The 21,276-nt window shown below is 41.9% G+C and overlaps 1 protein-coding gene across 1 annotated transcript in view; it reads right to left on the bottom strand.

Annotated features, from left to right (window-relative positions):
• tenm1 (teneurin transmembrane protein 1) overlaps window positions 1-21,276 on the bottom strand; it is a 149,327-nt gene that overhangs the window by 62,050 nt on the left and 66,001 nt on the right. The window contains exons 6-11 of the mRNA XM_062425412.1: window positions 13,026-13,228; window positions 10,519-10,726; window positions 6,187-6,288; window positions 3,850-4,044; window positions 2,152-2,352; window positions 17-202 (exon numbers count right to left, since the gene is read on the bottom strand). Coding sequence (XP_062281396.1) covers window positions 17-202; window positions 2,152-2,352; window positions 3,850-4,044; window positions 6,187-6,288; window positions 10,519-10,726; window positions 13,026-13,228 — 1,095 coding nt within the window. The remainder of the gene's footprint in view (window positions 1-16; window positions 203-2,151; window positions 2,353-3,849; window positions 4,045-6,186; window positions 6,289-10,518; window positions 10,727-13,025; window positions 13,229-21,276) is intronic.

Genomic DNA, 21,276 nt, shown 5'->3' with positions numbered 1-21,276 from the left:
TGCGTGTGCAGCTCACCAATGTTACAGTGTTCTCCCTCCCAGCCGGGCTGGCAGATGCAGGTCCCGTCGTGGCACTGTCCGTGTTCTTCGCAGCGAGGATGGCACGCTCTCTGGTCGCACGCAGCGCCAATCCAACCCTCCTCACACTGGCACTGGCCCTCTGAGCAAACTCCATGGCTGCCACATGGCACCGGGCACAGCTCTGCCGAACAGGTGGGTGGGGACGTGCGAGAGAGAGAAAAAAGGAAAAAAACGTGTAAGTGTTAGAATAGGAGAGAATGAGAGGGAGGGGAACAGATGGAAAAATTGAGCATTGGAAGAAAAAGGAAAAGGTAAAAGAGGAACAGGGGACATGGGAGTGAGGGGGAAAAAAAATCAAAATTGGGGGTGAGCCATTGGATATAGGTGAGAGAGAGAAAAAAACAAGCGATAGCGGAGGATAACCTCAGAGACTAAAGAGTCTACTTTCTCACAATACACAATCTCCCACCTCTAATAGCTGAGCTCCCTGAAGGAGAAGAGTGAATAGACTCATAATAACAGCCAAATGATTCGTATTTGCACCGCATATTTAAACTACAGGGACTCCAATTCAGCTCTATTATTCTTTTCTGACATTTTGATCAGATTTGGTGGGTATGTTAATACCCTTCCTCTCCCCTTTCTTTCTCTCTGTCTCTCCATCTTTGTCTCTGTCAGCATTCTCTTTTTTGCCTCTTTTTTCCCCTCCCTCTCTTCTGCTACATCCCTTTAAAATTATTCCCTTCTCTTTTCGTCTATTTCCTTTTTTTTCTCCCTGCGTCTCTTCACCATCTTACATCTCTCTCTCTCTCTCTCTCTCTCTCTCTCTCTCTCTTTCTCTCTCTGCAGAAGCAAAGCCTCATCCATCAGTAAAGAGAGCAAAGTGCTGGAGGCACACAAAGACTACTTATCCAGCTGCAGTAAAAAGTTATTTCAATTTAAATATACATAGCATGGAGAGGGAGGAAAAAGTGGATTAAAGTTGGAGAGTTTTTCAACTCTCTATTAGAATTACATTAGCTTAGCTATGCTTCAACAAGACCAGGATGTAGAATTGCTGGGTCCTTTTGATTAAAAGCCCGGCAGGTAGAGGGGAGGCTGCTCATATCTCAGATATTCAGCCATGGTCTATCATTATCATGGGCTATATCAATATAATAAGGCATGCATACACCTGAGAGCCGCTGCTAATGCCAATTGCCTGCAAATCATTGGTGTGCGTGGTAAAGCGGATCCTTCCCAACACCAGCGTTAAGTTAGTGTGGTGGAAACAGCGACAAGTCAGTCCTATTATAGCTTTTCCTCGCTGTCAGCTAACACTGCAAGGACAAGGACACTTTTCACACTGCGTACTGCAGAGTACTGCATTCTATATTTTAGACACCACAGTTTTGCTACAGTGACTATCTTGCTACCTTTTCCCCACAATCAGTGTAGAATCATTGTGTATTTAAGCGTTAAATTCGGTGCAAAGAAGAGCTAAGACAGTTGAAGATGTAAGAAATCTTTTACAGCTATATTTAAAAACCCACATATTAACTAATATGTTGCAAACACGGCTATGCAATAAACATCACCAAGCTTTTAAATGCCAGGCTGAATGTTCCTCAGAGTAGCAGCCTCTGAAAGGCCTCGCAGCAAACTGAGAATAGAGGTCTTTTTTCTCTTTTTTTTCTCGCCTGCATTTTTTTCCTCACTTGGCTGAAGGGAATACGAGTATGTGTTTGTATGTGCGTGCGCGTGAGTTTATGTGTGTTACATTATAAGTGCATGGTAAAGTGAGTGCTGGTGCAAAGGGGGGCTCGAGAGTGCTGCCGTCAGAAAGTCATGAGGGGAAATCTCATTTAGGACCAGCATGAAGAGAGTGCAAAAACCCACACGTGCATACACACACACACACACACAAACACACGCGCACATGCCTATGCGCAAACACACAAACACGCACGCACGCACACATCCATTTCACTCAGTGGCTTCAATCCATATTTCTCTCTCATGTCTATCAAATCCCCAGAAAATAGTATCTGGCAAGACCATGCATGCTACAAGAACACTGGCAAACTAGTGATGTGCGGCTGAAGTTTTCAGTGTTTTTTCTGTGTGTGAACAGTAATCCTCAGGTCTTACCAGTGTAGCAGTCTGGTCCCGTCCAGTTGGGCTGGCAGGCGCAGGTGTCTGACTCAGGGAGATAGGTGCCATGTCCTGAACACTGCTCCTGACAGGCTGGCAGCGGGTCATCACAGCTCACTCCTGCCCAGCCTGCCGAGCACACGCATTCCCCGCGCACGCACACTCCGTGCCCGCCACACTGAGGGTCTACGCAGTCCACTGCAGAGAGGGGGCGAGAGGACAAACAGAAAAGCAAAAATGAGTCAGAGGTGACAGGAGGCAGTGAAAGGGTGGGAGGGGGGAGAGAAAAAGGAGGGGTGGGGGGCGCCTGTCTCATTATAATCATTGAGTATGAAAGCAGTGTTCTTTGCATCCCATCCAGGAGTTAACCACCCCAGCTACAAACCCTGTATCTGTTCCACAACATTACACTTCATAGGACACTTAGAACTTGGGCTTTGATAAGGGGTGAAATGGGTTGGTTTGTGTGTGTGTGTGTGTGTGTGTGTGTGTGCGCGTGTGTGTCATGGTGGTCTGTGCTACGCTGTGTAGTAACTGTTAGTGTGTGTAATTACAGCTCTGAGCGCCGAGCCAGAGCTCAGCACAGTTCGGCTCAGCTCGGCTCAGCTCAGCTCCGCCGCTCAAGGTCAAACACATGATTGAGTCTCTGCAGACCTGGAAGCTGTAGGCAACAGCGCGGTGGTCTTTAGGACAGCTGTGCCATCAGGTTATGATCAAGTGTAACAATCATAATTGTTTTAAACATCATGGCATTGTTTGCTTTCCCTAATTTATTGGGCAGTTTTACAGCGGAGAGCTGCAAGGTTTCCTGTACAATAATTTACAAGGCCTTAGATACCTTAGCTGGTTTTCACTCCCTTTATTTACAGCTTTATGTTTTCCCTAGACACACGATAGATTGAAATATTCATAATAAGTTAGGCTTCTCAAAAATTGCATCCTTTGATATGTGCACGTTGTATGTTTGTCCAAATCCTTTTCATGGATTTTTGTTGGTTTTATGCTACTACATGCTCTGGGTGATGTAAACAGAACAGTATAATTTTGCTGTGTAGTCAGCAGGGGAGTTGTAGGCTACCCAGCCAATTTTTATTAATTCATTTTTAGCCAATGTTTTTTTTTTCTTCTTTTTTTACATTTAAGCAATTCTACACCATAAAACCTTATGCTTCATTTGCTAGTAGCCATTTCTGTCTGCAACCATTGAATGTGCAACATTTAATAGGGTTAATTTTCATACTGAAGAAAAAGGAAAAAACGATTATTACTAAGGAGGACAAACACCATTTTTACATGACATCTGTATTATGGTATTACATGCACGTATTAGTAGTGGTAAGGTATTAATGGATTTATAGACAACTTGTTCCATCACAGGAAAAACGGACGTTTAGCAGCAAGTATAACATTTTTGTGTGGTTTAATTTGTAATTTAGGGCTGTATAAATAAAATTGACATTTGACAAAGAAATCTCTAGAGCTGACAGGTCAGGCTGATCATTTTCTGTGGGTTTGCACCATGAGGGACCCCTGTCAAATAACACACAGTCATTTGATCCATTGTTAATATAAAGTTATTGATTAGCTCACCTTCATCAAAAACATAGCAAAGTCTATGTGTGAAGCTATTTATGGTGTGTTGTTGTGACATTGTGATGTGTGTATTTCTGCTTTGGAAAGCGTGAACATTCTTACCTTGTTCGCAGTTAACCCCCTTGTAGGACGGACTGCATATGCAGATTCCCTGGATGCAGGAGCCATGGTTGGAGCAGGTGGGGTCGATACACTGACCTTCCTCCACATTACACTCTGCCCCCTTCCATCCTGCCAGGCACACACACCTTCCTTTCTCGTACACGCCGTTACCGCTGCACAACACAGGGCATGAATCTGCAACAGAACAAACACAGATTACACCCACGTACTCAGTTGTACACACATGCAAACACACGCACACACACACACACGCACAGTGCTGCAGTATATTAGCTGGGAGACCGCAGTAACCTAGCGTGAGTGGGGCTACGCTCTCTTATCTCAGCTTGTGCACAGATTCAGCAAATCCTCAAGCAGCCTCTGTCTCCCTCTCTTTCTCTCTCTCTCTCTCTCTCTCTCTCTCTCACACACACACACTACACACTGGAACACACATATACGCACACACACTCCAGCCAAATCCCTCACGCTGTTTCAATTTACTCAAGCACCACCTGAGCCTGGCTACCACGGCAACCCAGGAATTGTAGAAAATCCCCCCAACGTCACCTCACTCGCTCTGAACAGGCCGTGAAAACAATCGTGAAAACGAAAGATTAGGAAAGAGAGCGTTCGGGGTTTATAGAATGAGGGTGGAAAGCAGAGCTATCTCCATGCAGAGATGGAGAGCTGTGTGGCTAATGTAATGACAGCCAGGTAGAATAAAGTCAGTGAGTGTCTGATGACGCAATGACAGTTACACCCCACCACCACCACCACCACCACCTCCACCACCATACCAACCCCCCGCTGCATAGAAGCTGGAGGAGGTATGGCAGCCCGAGACTTCAAATGGATTAGAAACCAACGCCTCTTTTCTGGGATAATTTGCAATGAAGACCCCTTGTGCGTTCATGCGTGCAGGCATGTGCTATGTGTTTGTTTGATCCATTTTGTTAAATCTAACACTCTGCAACCCCCCAGTAATAAATTCACACGATACTTTTTTTTTTTTTTTTACAACTCTTGCCAAAACTTGCTGTCTAACTTTTCAAACAGCAGATATTACAATGCGAGCAAATGAGTAAAAGATGAGAGGAACGTATGAATAAATGATGAGCGTAAATAAATCATAGGATGTGATATCACATCACCTGTTTCAACACAATGAGACAGAGACAACTACAATCATTTTACAAAGAAGGACAGAGGGAAAGAACGGGAGACTGAGGGAGAGTGGGAGCTTGAGGGAGGGAAAGGATACAGAGGCAGTGACAGAGAAAGAGAAACAGAGGGAGGAGAGTAAGAAAGACAGTTCATGTTGTCAGTATGAAATGTAAATGTGATATGAGAAGACCGAAAAATACAATGAAATGATCTTACAAATGGAGCCAAAGCCTGATGTAGTTTATTCCTCTGTGCCACTGACCTCCATTGTTGTCCAAAAACTATTCAGTGAACCACACTGTGATCACACATATGATACATTCTCTAATAAAAGCTGATACTCAAATAATGGTAGAATCAGCATGAACAAATGAAGGCTGGAAGCTAATAAAGTCCATGTTTAAAAAAAACACACAGAAGAAGGAAGGAATTCATTGTGCTCTATTAGATCACATGATAAATTCACCATAATATCCCTAATGAAATTTGTCCAAAAAGTTTCATGGCTAATCTGTTGTTCTGACTTAAATTTTTTCAGCTGCTTCCACTCTGCCAATTTCCATGCACTCGTTAAGTGGGCGCCAATAAAACTTGACACTTCCTGCAGATGTTTCAAATCCAAAGTGCACCAGAAACGGCTGCTGCCCTTTGAGTTGCTAGATTGCTTTTAATTGCCAAACATCTGATTGATGGTAGCTTAACCGAGCTCAGATAATAGCAGAGTGGAAGAGAATGGAAATCCTGTCTCTAATAGAAGAGGTGTCAGCAGTTGCAGTTGATGTAAATAAAGGCTGAATTTGATAGTCTAAGAGTTGTAAATACCCACTGGTGCACCAAATGTGTATTAATCCCCAGCTGAAAATAGTCCTTAGTAAACGCTGTTTCTACTCCCGTTTAAGTAACATTTGCTAAAAACTACAGTGTCCACATCTTTTAGGAAATTACAAGCCCTCATTAAAAAAATGAACTTTACATTTGTGACACGTTTTAGAACGAATTATAGTAGAGTAATTAAAGTTTGAACAAATGGGCTTGAACCCCAGTGGCACAGACAAGTTACAAAGGAGAAATTTTAATACATTTATGGCTTTGGTCTTTTCTTGAGAATTTTGCAGAAAAAAATACAGAACAATGCCAGCCTTATCTATGATTATACTGTATGTTTCTTACCTTTGGCACAGTCAGGACCCAAGAATCCAGCGAAGCAGTGGCAGTGTCCGGCCACACACTCCCCATTTCCATTACAGTCTGTGGAGCAGCCATCCATTGTGTCTACACAACACAACACACACATATATATAGTATTCATAAATTCATAACATAAAAGGAAGAGAGAAGACAAATGCAAAACTTGAAAGTATTCCACATGTAACCCCATAAGCTGGCATAGCTTTCTGTTATTGAATGAGAGATCTGATAAGCAATAGATGGCTCCCCAGACATAAGGGTTATATTAGATTAGTCTGATCCAGCTGCTATCACTCTCTGGGGAATGGCCAAGCACTCACTTACACTCAGTAGCACTAAGTACATTATACTGCATTACAGGTTGGAAACACACTGCGTGCAAATTTACAAACATCAAAGCTTAATCAACAAACTGTTTACAAGGGCGCCGTTTGGAACAGGATTGAACAACATAAAATCTGACATTGTGAGTGCACATGTTAGCGGTGAATGGATAATACTGCGACGCTACAGTACGCTATATACTCAGCATGTCTGAGATCAATGTGATGCTTGTTCCTACTTGTGCGTTGTCTCATCTAGATAGGCACGTTTCATCATATCCTTCTGTAGGCTATATGCATTTCATCACATTACTCCATCGGACTTCAATTAACTTCCTTCCTTTTGCTGTTCTCCCTTTCCTCCCATTGATATGTCCATCATGTCAGATCACATTCTCTGGGTATAGACAGCATGGCAAAGACAGATAAAGAGAGAGAGGGAGAGAGAACGCTTTTATGCTTTTAGAGCATTATATAAGCCTTCTGAGCTCTGTCAGCTCCACTCGAGATGGAAGAATTTGGTAGAGAAGTACCCAGAGGCTGGCATGCAGAGTTGGGGATCTGAACTGTGCTGTCGCTTGTTTTGTGCCAGGCGAGCTCTATCTAAGCTAGATAGAGTAATTAAAATGGGTGTCAAGAATGTCATCCTTCATTTGACCCTGTGCTGTCCTGCTCGGCTCTTCCGAACAGGGGCCGGCTCCAGAGTCAACCCACTGCAGTCCCCTGGCTCGCTGTGTTCAGGGAGCACGGGTGACAAATCCTTCGGTGGCATGGCTCGCACGCACACACACACAGACACACATTTACAAACACGCGCACGCAAAGTTATTATGTGACACCCGCCTTGAGGCGTGTGTGACACATGCTAATGAGACAGGCCCTGCCAGTAGCCGGCAGCACAACGTTATCCTCCACAGCAGCGCATCACTACAGAAACCAAAGTCATTTTCACCTCCATCACCTGTCATCGTCACACTGATGGAGGGAAGGAGTGGCAATCATCTTTCTCCCACACAGTCAGGAGGACTCACAAACCTTTCTCCATATGTGTCTCTTTTTCACTCTTGGAAAAAAAGAAAAAAAAACCCACCTCACATACACAAATTCCAATATTGTATCTGGCAACTGACACATGCAATGAACAAAAACTCATCTGCAAGGTCACAGAGTTCCTTTTAATCCAGAGGAGACAAGTGATCTGTCAGAAAGCTCAAGAGGCTGTAAGGGGCAAGGCTGTAACAGTGATATAAGCTCTGTATCTTTCAGGTCAATGTCTCAACTATAAAGATTTCAAGGCAATTAACAGGTAATGTATGATGTGCCATGTCTAACAAATGTGTGTGTGTGTGTGTGTGTGTGTGCGTGTGTGTGTGTGTGTGTGCGCGCGCACGTGTACAGTTGACACCCAACTCAGTTCTTTCCACTGACTAAACCCTTTCCAGTTAGAAATCACTCATGCCATAAGTTATTGCAGTTAAATGCTATTATAAAAATGGGTGCTTCCAGCCAAGTGATCTGATTGGTCAAATAAGCATTCCAATTGTACTTTATGAGCCCGTAAAGTTTCAGCCATGCTTTATGACCCTTGAGCTTTATGAATTTATGAAGAAATGAAATTGCTGCTCAGCTAACCAGAAGTATCCAGGCGCTTGCTAACCACTTTTTTGTTGTTTATCATCTGTTTTCTTCAAATTTCAAGATCTCAACATGTAGGTGAGCAAAAACTTTTTCTTCACAATTTGTGGGCCATTGTGTAAAAGATATAATATTCGAGAGGATGCGTGATGACAGATGAAGTATAGTAATCAGGTATAATTAGCCCTGCAGGAAGCACCACTCTCCGCCCGGGTACAGGCTGAGTAGAATTAAATAAGATGGTGCTGGAGTGGAGGTGGAAAAATGGCAGAAGTCATTAAGCTGAAGCTCTTGTGGGTCACATGTAAACGTCAATAACTGCAGAGGGGGAAAAAGAAAAAATGTTTTCTCTGGATTTGCTGCAGTTTTTCTTTCCTCTGCAAAATTGTTAAGAAATCAGCAGCTGTTCTTTCCTATTATATCCTTTTTTATTAACATTTGTATGTGAAGCATTTATATGTGATAGTCATCACTGAGAAATAACTAGAGGATTCTGTACACAGCATATATTACAGTATATATCCCAACATTTATCCTGACAATATTCTGTCCGACTCAGCAGCTGTAGTGAGTTATAAGCAACTGAATGTTCATTGTGTGTGAGATGGTCTCTGAATGGATGACAGAACAGCATAATGTCTTCTGACTGATACAGGTCAGTTATCGGCTGACCAAACACATGCAGCTTTGAATGTTCTGCCACAACTCACTTCTTTCATCTTTTTTTTCTTTTCTTTTTTTTAAAACCATCCAGGGGAGTATCTAGATGATGATTATCATGATTATCCATGACAGGGTTTCTTCACATGTAATCACATACCTCATTACTCCTGAAAGCATGTTTTAATACACATACAGTACAGTACGCACCCCTGCTGTTGTAAAAACAAGCATATTTTGCTACATTACCATCATTCTATGTATTGTTTTCATATTCTTCATGTTCTTATATTTCCCCCCGCTGTCATACATACACTTTATTGATTTTATTTTTTTATTTATTTATCTATACGACAGCCTTTTGCTATTCTCTTATTTATACTCTCTGCTTCTTTGTTGTATCCAGTTACTATTCGCTGCAGAAAAGCTCAATTTCCCGACAGAGATCATCTCATTGCTCCCTCATCTCCCCATAAAGCGCCACTCTGGGCTGCGGCACACTGTGTCTCTTATTAGAATTTATTGTACTGTAGCTCAGTGGTTTTGATTTTCTGCCTCCAAAACAATGCCGTTTCTTTTCCTAACTCTCCGTTAGAGGTGTAAATGGGCAGTGAAATGAACTTTGACATTAATCCATTAATATTATTTCCCTCTTTCAAGCCAAATCACTTGATTAATTATTTGAAAAACCTTAGCAGACTAAAGGCTGCAATTCTAAGCCCATCTGTTGTGTCTATATTTGTTATGATCATTGAAGAGAGGAAATGGCAGGGGGGGGTTGGGTGTGTGTGTGTGTGTGTATGTGTGTTGGGGGGGGGGGATTTAACTCTTTGTAAATGCTGCTGTTCAGCTCAAAATATGCAGCTCAAAGACGATTTGGTATATTCCCGTCTTTACACACGGAACACATGTCAACCAATGTTTGACAGCTCTGAAATAAAATCTGTGTTTAGTTGTTGCATGCTGTCATTCATTATATAAAGCACTCTGTAAATATGACAATAAAATATGTCTTGAGTGCAATGGTTGGCACTGTGAAGCTGTTTACTGATTTGCTTACCATTTGGGCTTTTGAGATACACATATTTAGCTTCTAAGCAATGAGAAAGCTGTACTCCATGTTCCTGATGCTTTACTGTATCTCACATTCATCACATATTGCACGCTGGTTAAATTTGCAATTCACCTGGCTCTTACATACATTATAAATTACCAAGTATAATCATGATGTGACTGTACATTTCCCAACATTTCTTTTTTTTGTTATTTCAACACTGTATTCTCTCATGGAGTATTGGGCAAAGTAGGAGTGAGGAAACTGCCCTGGTAATTATCCACTTGTCTATATTCAGCTACGTACTCTTGCATTATTCACATCCTTCAATTTGCACTGCCATCCATGTGTGCCATAGCAATGAGCTGCAGTTAGCAAGCCCTGTCATTACTACAGGAGCAGTCCTCCCCCTTTCTAGCGGCGATCTCTTGCCATGCCAGTCTCTCTCTTACATTCGGAAAAGTTCCCCATAAATGTCAATGAGTTTCAAACCACTCTGTACTATGGTTTTGTAAATCAACAGATGAAAGTGGGGGAAAGGATAAGAGATTGAAGACCTATGAGACACAAACAGTGGAATGCACATGTAAGGTAAACATCCCTGTTAAGCTGTATTCAGGAGAGCAATATAATTCTCCTCACCTATGGGAGTGCTGTGGAACAACACTTGCTCAAGGCTGCGTCCATCGTTGTAGAGAGCGAGGTGCCAGGTGCCGGGGTCCATGTACTCAATGAAGCCTGTTTCTTGGAGGCCACTCAGCAGCAGCCCTTTGGGAACTTTGGCAGCTGAGACCGGATCAGTCAAGGACCTGGGCAGCGCCTTGCCATCCAACAGTTTCACAAAGTCGAACTGAACAGAATACATGAACACAAATCAAGACACTGCAGTACCATCCATCTGGAGTGAGCGAGGCAAGGAATTTCACAAAAATCGGTGTAAATGCGATGGAAATTTGCAAGCCAGACCTGGTGCAGTGGTGTGTGGCTGTTGTTGGGTTGAGCTTTGTGAAACTGACATTTGAATGTTATTGGAAAACTGCCTGAATACAAGAAGTCGAGTGGGGGGAAATCAGATGCTAATAACGAAATGTGAATCCGAAGAAATGAAGGGGAAATCGTCATCCATGGCAGCGCAGTCCTCTCTCAGACACGTTCGGCAGTAGATGCTTCAACAACTTGACGTGCTGATAATAGCATGGGCAGACTTTACCACCCAGGTTTTCAAATGGAACAGACTATTATTTCATCTGTCTAAACCTTTTTGTGCTTCTTTTCTCAACCTCTTTAACTTTCCCCACCACCCTCAGCCTCGTCTCGTCTCTCCCTCCCATCCTCTCCATCCTCAAACCTCCTTGAACTAGCAAGCACTCGCTGAGCCTTATTCCCCCTGAGGGCTATGTGTCACACTAGTGTCAAAAACAGCTAATTAGACCTCTTCATACAGGCGAGAGCAGGGATGCACTGATGTTAAAAATCAGATGACTCAATGTGTGTTGTGTTTCTGTCTGCATACCTGCTCCTTACATGCTGTAGATGTTCTTCACTGTGTACCATATAATCATGTGTATTGTCTCTGTGATTACGGTTGTGTGCCTGAGATTCATTACATCCACAAATCATGTAGGCTATATATCTGAAATTCCCTATGAAAATATAAAATATCCACACTTTTTAAGGCAGTTTTAGGAAGATCTGTGTCCACAACCTCTTCTCCTCTGCCTGTTTTAGCTTGCAAACAAACAAAAACACATTGCACCACTGGCAACATCTGGTGAGATACAGTGTCATTCGGTAAAAACTTCTGCTCACCATCATCTCTTATACTGTGTTGTATTTCAACCAAACTCACAATTGAATTCTTCTCATTTACATATTATTTTTCTGTTTCTGTTGTCAAGACAAGTACAACCTAGTGATTTGCTCATGGCTCATAAATGCTACTTGTTAATCAGGCTGACAGCGAGTCCTCCTCTGCTGCACAGGGACTTCGATCAAAATTGTTTATGCTCACACACTTGTCTGACTGAGCACGCACAAATACACTTTATTGACACCTGTACTGTGTGATTGGCTTAACTGACATTTAACATGAGTGATCACAGACAAGGTTAGAGGTGACTGATTGTCAGTGTATCTGAGCAAGCATACATGTATAAAATTATATTGGTGCCTCAATTCTGGGAGAAGTAAGCTATTTATCTACCAAGACAGAAAGGTAGAGACTAATACCTAATCGGGATGTAAACAAACTGTATAACCTCTGGTTGAATGTATCAAATTTGATACATCGAATAAGAAATTACCTACTCTTATTTTGAGATTGGTGGAGATATTGGAAAACAGTAAAACTGTCAGGGTAACCGAGCACACATGAGCAAACCTGAGAACACATAGAGCAGCTAAGAACGGAGAAATGGAAAATGAGTAAAACTGAGTGTGAGAGGTTATTGCTGTGCATATATGTGGATAATAGCAAACATTACAATGCAAAGAGTACCTGCACACTAAATCAAAGCTCCCTTTAATTTTCTTATGCAATGTTTCGATTAACCTACAGGGCTTCCTCAAACACACACAGGAAGGAAATAAAGAATATATACAATAGTATATTATTATATATAGTATATAATATCTATTTATATGAATATTTTAAATTCCCTTGTGATAGTTGGTAGTAGTTGGTTGAAATGTTGCCAAATCAAATTAAAGAGAGCTTTGATGTAGTGTGCGGGCACTGCTTGCATTGTAATTTAATTGATTTTGAATCCAGCACCTATCCCGCTGAGGTATTGTTGATTTGCACACGACTACACTAATTTAATAGCAAACACGCAAATATACTTACTGAGCACAGAATAGATTTTTATTTTCTCAATTTAAATCCTTTCTTTCATAATAGTCTCTTTACAAAAAAAAAAAAAGTTTTTCTGTGCAAAAAAATGCTCGGGACTAGTAAAACGAATATGTCCTATAATCTAAATATTGTGTAGGTCATTGTTTTCAAAAGAAAGAAAAAAGAAAGAGATGTGTGTTTTCAGAGTTACACACTATATAGAGCTTTATCTGGCTTTGAGTGGATGTGGTCTATGGTGAACCAGCAAACAGGCCCATCTGGGTTAACAGCATGCTACAACAGGAGCCTTGTTTACCTGAGTGTGTGTGGGCGGTATGTTCCTGCGTCCGTAGATCCCCAGCAGTGCATTGTGTGAGAGGGAGAGGTTGAACTTGATGTATGTAGGATGGTGTACTGTCATATGAAACCTCCAAAAAAGACCAGGGGGAATGGCCTGGCTCTGCTGGCTCCCAATGTCGACCTCTCCACGGTCGATGGCCCGGCCTCGCACCCACTTCTCTGCAGGTAAAAAAAACAACACACAGACGGGTTATATTGTTGGGCCACATACTGCAGATTTATCAAGGTGGACAGGGAGTTCCATTCAGTATCAGAGGGAGCAATTAATAACCATCCTGATGTCCTCAAACATCGGTGTGATCAGCGGCCGTACTAATGAAATCAGACTGAATAGACATCAGGAATGACTGAGCGCTGGTAAAAATCCTTCTTTTCAAGAGACCCTGCTTTGGCAATCCTTTGGATAGGCTCTGCATAAAGATGAACTGCTTTAGAAAGGAAATGTTTTGTCTGAGAGCTGTCTACTGGGGCTTTGTCATGTGCTATATTAGCATCTTTTAACAAGAAAGGAAGAGTGTGTGTGTGTGTGTGTGTGTGAGAGAGAGAGAGAGACTGAGAGGTAAATGAGAAAAAAAAAGAGGAAAAGTGAAAAAAAGAAAGTGCGGAGGCCAGGAGGAGTACACACACATGTAAGGCCGGCATTCACAAACAGCGTCACGGCACACAGATAGTGTCTTGAGTGAGAGCACGTCTTTGTGTGTGAAGAGAATAGGTCTTTCCAACAGTCCCCTGGCCATCAGCTCCTCTCCATAAGCCTTTATCAACCACCAGGCCTGAGTCTTTTGTGTAGGGGAGCAGGCGAAGCTCTCCAGCCCTCTTTGTGTCGGCTTTTATGGAGAGATATATCTCTGCTTCTAAACTAAGATGGAGGAAATACGGTGACAGAAGGGAGCCAGCCGATCGTTACGGCCACAAAGGCAGAAGAACAGTTAGGGGCAGATTCATGGATGAGGCCGCTAGCTCTCAATCTATAACGCCTGCAGCTTTACCACTCCATTATGGCGACACCATGCACACTCACAGGCTTTTTGGCATATATCACATCTACTGTCAGACAGACAGGGAGGTAGAGACAGCAGGCTTGGGATTAGATTCTGGATCCACTGTACTTTTAAGTCATGCTGGCGGTCTTTTGGTCCACAACTTTGGTCCCCACTGAAATATCTCAACTACTATTAGGAGGATAGCCATGACATTGATGGTTACATTACACATTACTTTTCATATAAAACCACCCATGAGGTTGACATTTGTGGTTCTGAGTGAAATGTCTAAACAACTATTGACACTATTTACTAAGATGGAGGAAATTCTGTGAAAAACAAATACCATACATACTATAATACTATTTCATGCTTCCCACAGACTGAATTATAATACTGTAACTATGGGGTCACTTAACATTTCATCTACCGCCATCATCAGTTTTAATTAATCCCTCACTTTAGTTTATGACTCAATTCCTGCCCACATTGTAACATTTCCAACTCAACTCTTTGTGTTTAGTGGTAATTAGCAAAGGCTAGCACCCTGATATAAGAGGACTAGAGGTCTTGTACTGTACCAAAGTTAGCTTATTAGCCTATAGCTAATTTTCATCTGTAGTCCCTTCAGTAGGTCAATATAAAACATATAACAGCACAATAACAAACAGTATAAAACAAACACATACAGAATACAAAGCTAAAGTAAACAGGGTAAATATTACACCTGCTAAACAGCAGTAAACTTACTCATTGTGAGCATGTTAGCATGCTGACACAGGCAGCTCCTAGTTTTTGTTTCTTTCTCACCAACTCTTACTTTTAAGACCTTCTCACACAAAATGTCAAATAGCATGCTAATAAATGCCAAAACATTTCCTTTTATCTTCTATCTCCTTTATCCTCCTCTTCTAGGGACTGCAGGATTGAAATAAAGTAAATTGATTAATTGGTTAATTGACCGAACTCGACTGCACAGTGACAGGAGAGTGAGCTAGACGAAGGCAGAGTAAGGATAAAGGGATAGAAAGATGAGAGCGGGATGAGAACAAAAAGAGAGTTCAAAAGGCCTGTAATGAAAGAGAAAAGGAGACAGTTGTCCTGTCTGAAGCATAAATTGTCCCTGTGCTAAAATCTCTTCCAAAATGAATGAAAGCAGCTTGGCAGAACTAAGGTATTCATTCATGCATTCCAGCTGAGTATACCTCAGCAGTCTATTCCTTTTAATGCTAATCCTCACTCCTGTGCCTCACCACAAAAAAAAGAAATAAAAAAAATAAAGGCCAGCAAAGGGATGGATGTCCTGAGGAAAGCAGTCTTTTATTCAGCACTAGATGAATAGGACATGAATAGGGCATGGCAGTTGGCAGAACACTGGCAGGCAGAGAGGCGCGCAGGCGGGCCGGCGAGCAGGCTGACTGGCAGGCTGGCGGGCAGATGAGCAGGCAGGTCCTTCTGATGCTAATTACTGTATAGTGCCTCTCTGAGTCTGATGCAACATGAGGACAGAAAGCGGCGTGCAGGTCAGCCGTGAGGATGGGTGGTGGTGGCGGGGTGTGAGAGATAGGGGGCTGGGAGTGGTGGAGAAGGGAGGAAGAAAAAGAGAGGAGGGGGAAGAGACAAGAAGAGAGCAGCATGTCCAAAGAGGAGGTGGCGGTGTCAAGTTACAGCTGCTGATGCAAGAAAGAAGAAACCCCCCCCCACCCTTGGATCACTCTCTCTCCTTTTGTCTCAGCAGTAGAGAATAATACTGCAGCTACAGTAAAGAGCGGGGAGGATCGAGGCATTTTGGGAGTCCCCGCAGATTCCAGACAGATCACATGGTGACTACAGTTCCTCCAGGTCTCCCCAGCTGCTCAGATTACTGCTGTCAATCAATGCGTTCCAGCAGCACCGTAGCCCTGTGTGTCTCAGCACAAAACCTGAGACCATTCTTTGAAAATATCTTTCAAAACAGTAAATCTCTGTTTATTCTTACTTGGCAGGCAAAAGGCATACAAGCTTAAACAAGCCAATATGCGAGCGGGGAGGTAAAATTCCTTCACACCTTGGTATCTCGTGGCTTTAATAAGAGAAAAGCAGCTTGAAATTCACACTTGCTACCGGTTACTTAGGATAAAAAATAGAAATAAAATTCAATGGCATCGCATAAATCTCCACTTGTGCTTTTCATCATTAGTTGGCGGCAGAAGCAAGATGTAAGCAAAAAATAAATAAAAAAGGATAAAGGGGCGATGAAAGTGTTGCTTGGCTCATTCATGTCTGCCATCAAGCCCAACGTGCCCTTGATGGAAATGGTAGACAGTTAGGAGGCAGGTCTGCATGCAATAACCAACATACAGTACAATAATGATGCTGCCTCAGCCAATTATACCGTTAGTGTGGCATGGTGTATATGCATAGCCGATGGCCTCATTGACACAACACACAAAAACATGTACACACGGCAATATTTTACCGAATTAGCCTTTGAAAGGTTCATTGCCGCGGGATATCTGGCTGAGGATGGTTTTACATTTGAACTCTTTCTTCTCCTGTTTCTAATGACGAGCTAACACCGCCGCATTGTTATCCTTTATCTTTGTAATGATGTAATTGCCCATCTGTCTCTCCTGTCTGTTTTGTGTCTCGCGTCTCTAATGTGTATGCAGCAGGCCAACGAAGGAGATGAGCTACATTAGGACTTGGGACACAAGGTCTAATTAATTTCTCTTGCCTACGGGTTTATTCAGGTAAAACAATTACACCTGCAATCTATTTTCAAAGGAACTAAACTGTCTTTGCAATTAATGTTATTATCCCTCAGATTCTAATGAAGCAGAGAACAGACTAAAAAGTGCAGCCGGGGTCTTGGTGACGGGACGTGTCTGGAGGGACCGGAACTATGTGTGTGTGTGTATGAGCGTTAGTCGATATTGAAGTGAAGGCCTGTGTGTGAACCTCACACACATTGGTGCAGACAACATTAATAGTGTTCCAAATGCAAGAGAGATTGAGTTTGCCGCAGGACGAATAAAAATATCACAATGGGCAAGGTCTCTATAATTACTTGGATTCAATTAAGGGCCTTTTGAGCAGGTGGCTTAATAAGCTTTCAGCCTCCTCTCTCCACTGTGCAGCCTAATGAGTGTCAGTCAGAGTCAGGAGAAGATAATGCTCTTGGCCTTAGGGCCATCCATTACTCTCTTGTCCTCACCTTCCACCATCAGGCCTCGGGCTATGTCTGTGACAGACAGGTCTGCCCGTTAACAAACTTATTCGCTCCATGACACTCTGAGTGCACTTGCATTGTTACACATGTAATATGTGTAGTATAAATTGACGCATGCATAAAGCACTGGTTTTTCCTTTTTTTATTGCTCTATAACTAAGCTTGTAATCTAGTCTCTGGACACATGGGGCCTGGAAAGAGCAACCAAGACTTCACACTAGACAGTAGTGGAAAAGGTATCTAGATTATTTACTTAAAAGCCCAGAAAATGCATCTTATTATGAATACAGGGATCCTTCAAAGGCATACTATTTTCTGCCAAAAGTTAAAATTGTTCTAGTTATTTCTCTGTCACCTTCTTACTAGCTTGAAGTAGGCGGTGCTTAGTTAGAAAAAGGTGACGTGATGTCATATGCTTCCGTGCACCAATCAGAAGTTAGTGATATTTAAGAATCTGATCAAAGTTATAGGTTGCTTGAGCACCGTTAATCTGATCAAACAACTCATACACAGTCCTGATATAGTTTAGTTTCTGAGTGTTAAACTCTTCATAAATAATACTTAAAGATGTTTTTGTTATCTTTGTTATTATTTATATTATGAGTATTTAATATGCTAGAAACAGGCTTGTTTTTCAGGGGCTTTAAAGCTGGACTGCAGGACTTTTGTCCCTCTTCTGGCAGTGAGAGTAATTACAAAAACACTATTGATATATGCTTATATCATAGGCTGTTTTATGTCACACAATCCCCTCAAAATGACTCGTATCACTATCAGAATTTGATTAATTCAGTCCATAACATTTGGAACATTAAGAAGAGCTGCACGATTAAATTATGTTATCCTTATTCAACTTAGCAGAGAGTTAATGGAAGGTTAGCCAGCTCATGCGCGTGCAGTATGCATTCATCTGGCCAGCGCAGGAATGTCTAACTCGACTAAATTAAAAACTCTGGTGTACTATGAAATACAGAGAGATTTATATGGCGGTGATAGGCTTAATCAGCATTGTGTTTGGCAAGGACCTGAATGTAACAGATGTTCATTTACATGTAAAAGTTCTGCACTGCAGGTTTAACAAAAGCGGTGAATACAACAATTGAAAAATTACAGTATATAAAAGTCTCCAAATTGCTTCATACGTAAATGTACTAACTAGTATTATTAGTAAAGTGTTAAAGTCACAAAGTCAAAGTAATTGTTATATGGAAAAATGAGCGCTGTGTGTGATATTATTTTATATTACATTATTGTTATTGATGCAGTATGTAAATAGCATTTTAATACTGTAGCTGTTCAAAGTGGAGTTCATTCTAAATACGTTATACCCTGCTAATACTTTAATTTACAACAGAGCATTTTATTTTATAAAGTCATTATATGTATTTTAATCTGTAAATATGTAGCTTGTCAAATAAATGTAGTGCAGTACAATATATTACAAATAGTTGTATGTACAAATTAGCTGTAAACACTCTTAATTAGTTTCCATCACTGCTTTGATTTTTCATGTGTAATTACCCCAAAGCCTTATTTAACCACTTTTGGCTACCCTGTGACAAAATAGAATATTTTTGATCAAAAAGGGAATTCTAGTCTGTTTACCAAGAAGATAAAAAATTGACTTTGACTTTTTTTTTTTTTTTTGGGATCTTTCATGTTAGAGCCTAAGACATCAATTTACTACTCTCAAATGTCAAGTGTGTGTACGGCACAGCCCTCTGCTCTTGATAAAATGTGCTATCAATAGTGTAAATACTGAAATTATGTTTAATTTTCTCCAGCTGGATGAGATGTTTTGAATGCAGTCTGAGTAACAGACAGACATGTTGCTGCTGTTAAGCTTTCTCAACTTGAGGCGCTCACGCAGGAGGTTCACTAAATGATCTATACTCTCTCTGTGTGTGGGTGTGCGTGCCGAGTGTGTGTGTGTGTGCGTGCATTTGTGTTACATCCTGAGACTGTATCCCAGCGTGAGAAAATCAATGAGACCAGTGTAACATGGACCAGTCCATCAGGATTTGCACACATGCACAAGCACACACTCCTCTCTCTCAAGCACACACACACACACACACATCTCCTTTTCCCACATACATACATACAATATGCGCACACTTTCTTACTCTTCTACACACATACACACTGCTCACACTCCTTCCCCTCCACTCTCTCTGCACGCTGTCTAGAATATTGATGTGCTCTTTAAGAGCCCTCCTCTCTGTCTGTGTCACATTCCATCCATCTACACACCATTTCCAACCACACCATCTGATCGAGTGAAAACAATTGAGCACTAACTCTCCTTTCATACAGTGGTTTATACAATCATCGCATACTGTAGGCTCAGATGGTACTCCACAAGCTGCACATTTCATCATCTTCACATTATAATGAGGCAATATGCAGCCCTACTGTATGCCAGTTTGTATCATTTCATATTGTTAATATATCCGGCGTTTCCACGTTGAATGAAATATTGTTTTCAAACTCCAATGTAATTCATTAAGACATGGAAGTCACTGACAGAAAATTTCTTCTCTGGGCACTTATGCTTTCATCTGCACCAGAGGAAATTATAAGTGTGTGTGCTGTGCGCGGGTGTGTCCGCATGCATGTCAGATATAGAAATAAAGAAACAGCGTTGAGTGTGTGCACGATCCCGCACGAGCACCAGCCTGAGGTTGATTATCATGGGGTGAGTGGCAATTAATGTAGCACTAATTAGAGAAGCTTTTATGTGTGGAGGACTACGAAGGGCTCCTGGTGATCTCTGGAAAACGGCAGGAGAGATAGCGCAGAGAACATAAAACACAGCGAGCGCGGCTTGACAAGACACTAGCCATACGCAGATGACACAACATGTCAATTAGCATCCGGAGCTGTGCTGCAAACAGCCTCATAAGGTAGATTAGAAATTCTCTTGCTCCGGATCTTGATTCCGGCGTCGTGGAGCCAACAAATCAAACAGAGAGCCTATCGTTATGGCATTGAAGTTGACATAAAAACAACAACGCTAAAAATACATGAAGAAGAATACAAGAAGATTACTACCTTCCAATCATTCCGCCGAGCTCGTTTCATCTCTCCCTACTGTGTCATCAGTTTATATCAAAACAAGCAGAAACTGATAACTATCCTCCAATCAGTCTTCACAGCTATCTTTATGCTCCCACTGTTATGTTGGTACTTGCGTTTCGAGCAGCGCAAGACTAAAACAGTTTCTTCCAAAATTAAAAAAACAACAACTTTGTTTTGTTTGTAGGCAAAAGTCACGAGAACGGCTTATATGTTGATTTATGAAATTTGGATTTTAATGTCAGATATTTTTTTAGCTCATATCACTTTTATGCACTTTTATCTCTCACATCCTCCAAGTAGATTGCTATCCATCAATCATTCTTTCTCCTTCCATCACTCTCACTCTTCCCTCTCCCCACAGTGTCATGTTTTTATCCTTTCCGTTCCCCGCAGCCTCCTCTCACCATCCTTTGCTATGTAATCTAGGGGATTGTGTGGTCCCTTGGTGTGAGAGGTGATGGGTACAGCAGGATGAGCGTGATAATCTGCCACACTGGATTACAGCCTAATCTCTAATCTCTCTGGTCCTCCTCTGCCCGGGGACCACCTCCACCGTGCCAATTTTATTAATCTGCGCTCCCTGCATCAACGGCTTAGCTTTGCCCATTTTGATTTCCCAGCTTTCATCAAGCATATAAAGCAATAGAAGTTGAAACAATAGATTGTTGTGACGCAACAGTCAGAAGTGAATTCCATGACCCCTGTGTGCTCTATCGGAGGATTTAGCTACTGATGAGAGTGTTAATCCTCAGAATGTGAGGATTCATCAAGAATAGTTGCTTTAGGGATGTCCCAGGTTGCCTAAATTGCAGCGGGTTGCAGTTTGGCTCGCACATTCTCTGTTTAAGTGCTGAACATGAGCTCCAACAGCATCCAATGTAATATCCATCAGAGTCAGTCGAAGCATGAAGGTTGCTGTGTCCTGCCTGACT

Source organism: Scomber scombrus, chromosome 9 (genome assembly GCF_963691925.1).
Source record: "Scomber scombrus chromosome 9, fScoSco1.1, whole genome shotgun sequence".
Taxonomy (NCBI): Eukaryota; Metazoa; Chordata; class Actinopteri; order Scombriformes; family Scombridae; genus Scomber; species Scomber scombrus.
The sequence above is the reverse complement of the archived record's forward strand: the minus strand, read 5'-3'. Positions and strand labels throughout refer to the sequence as shown.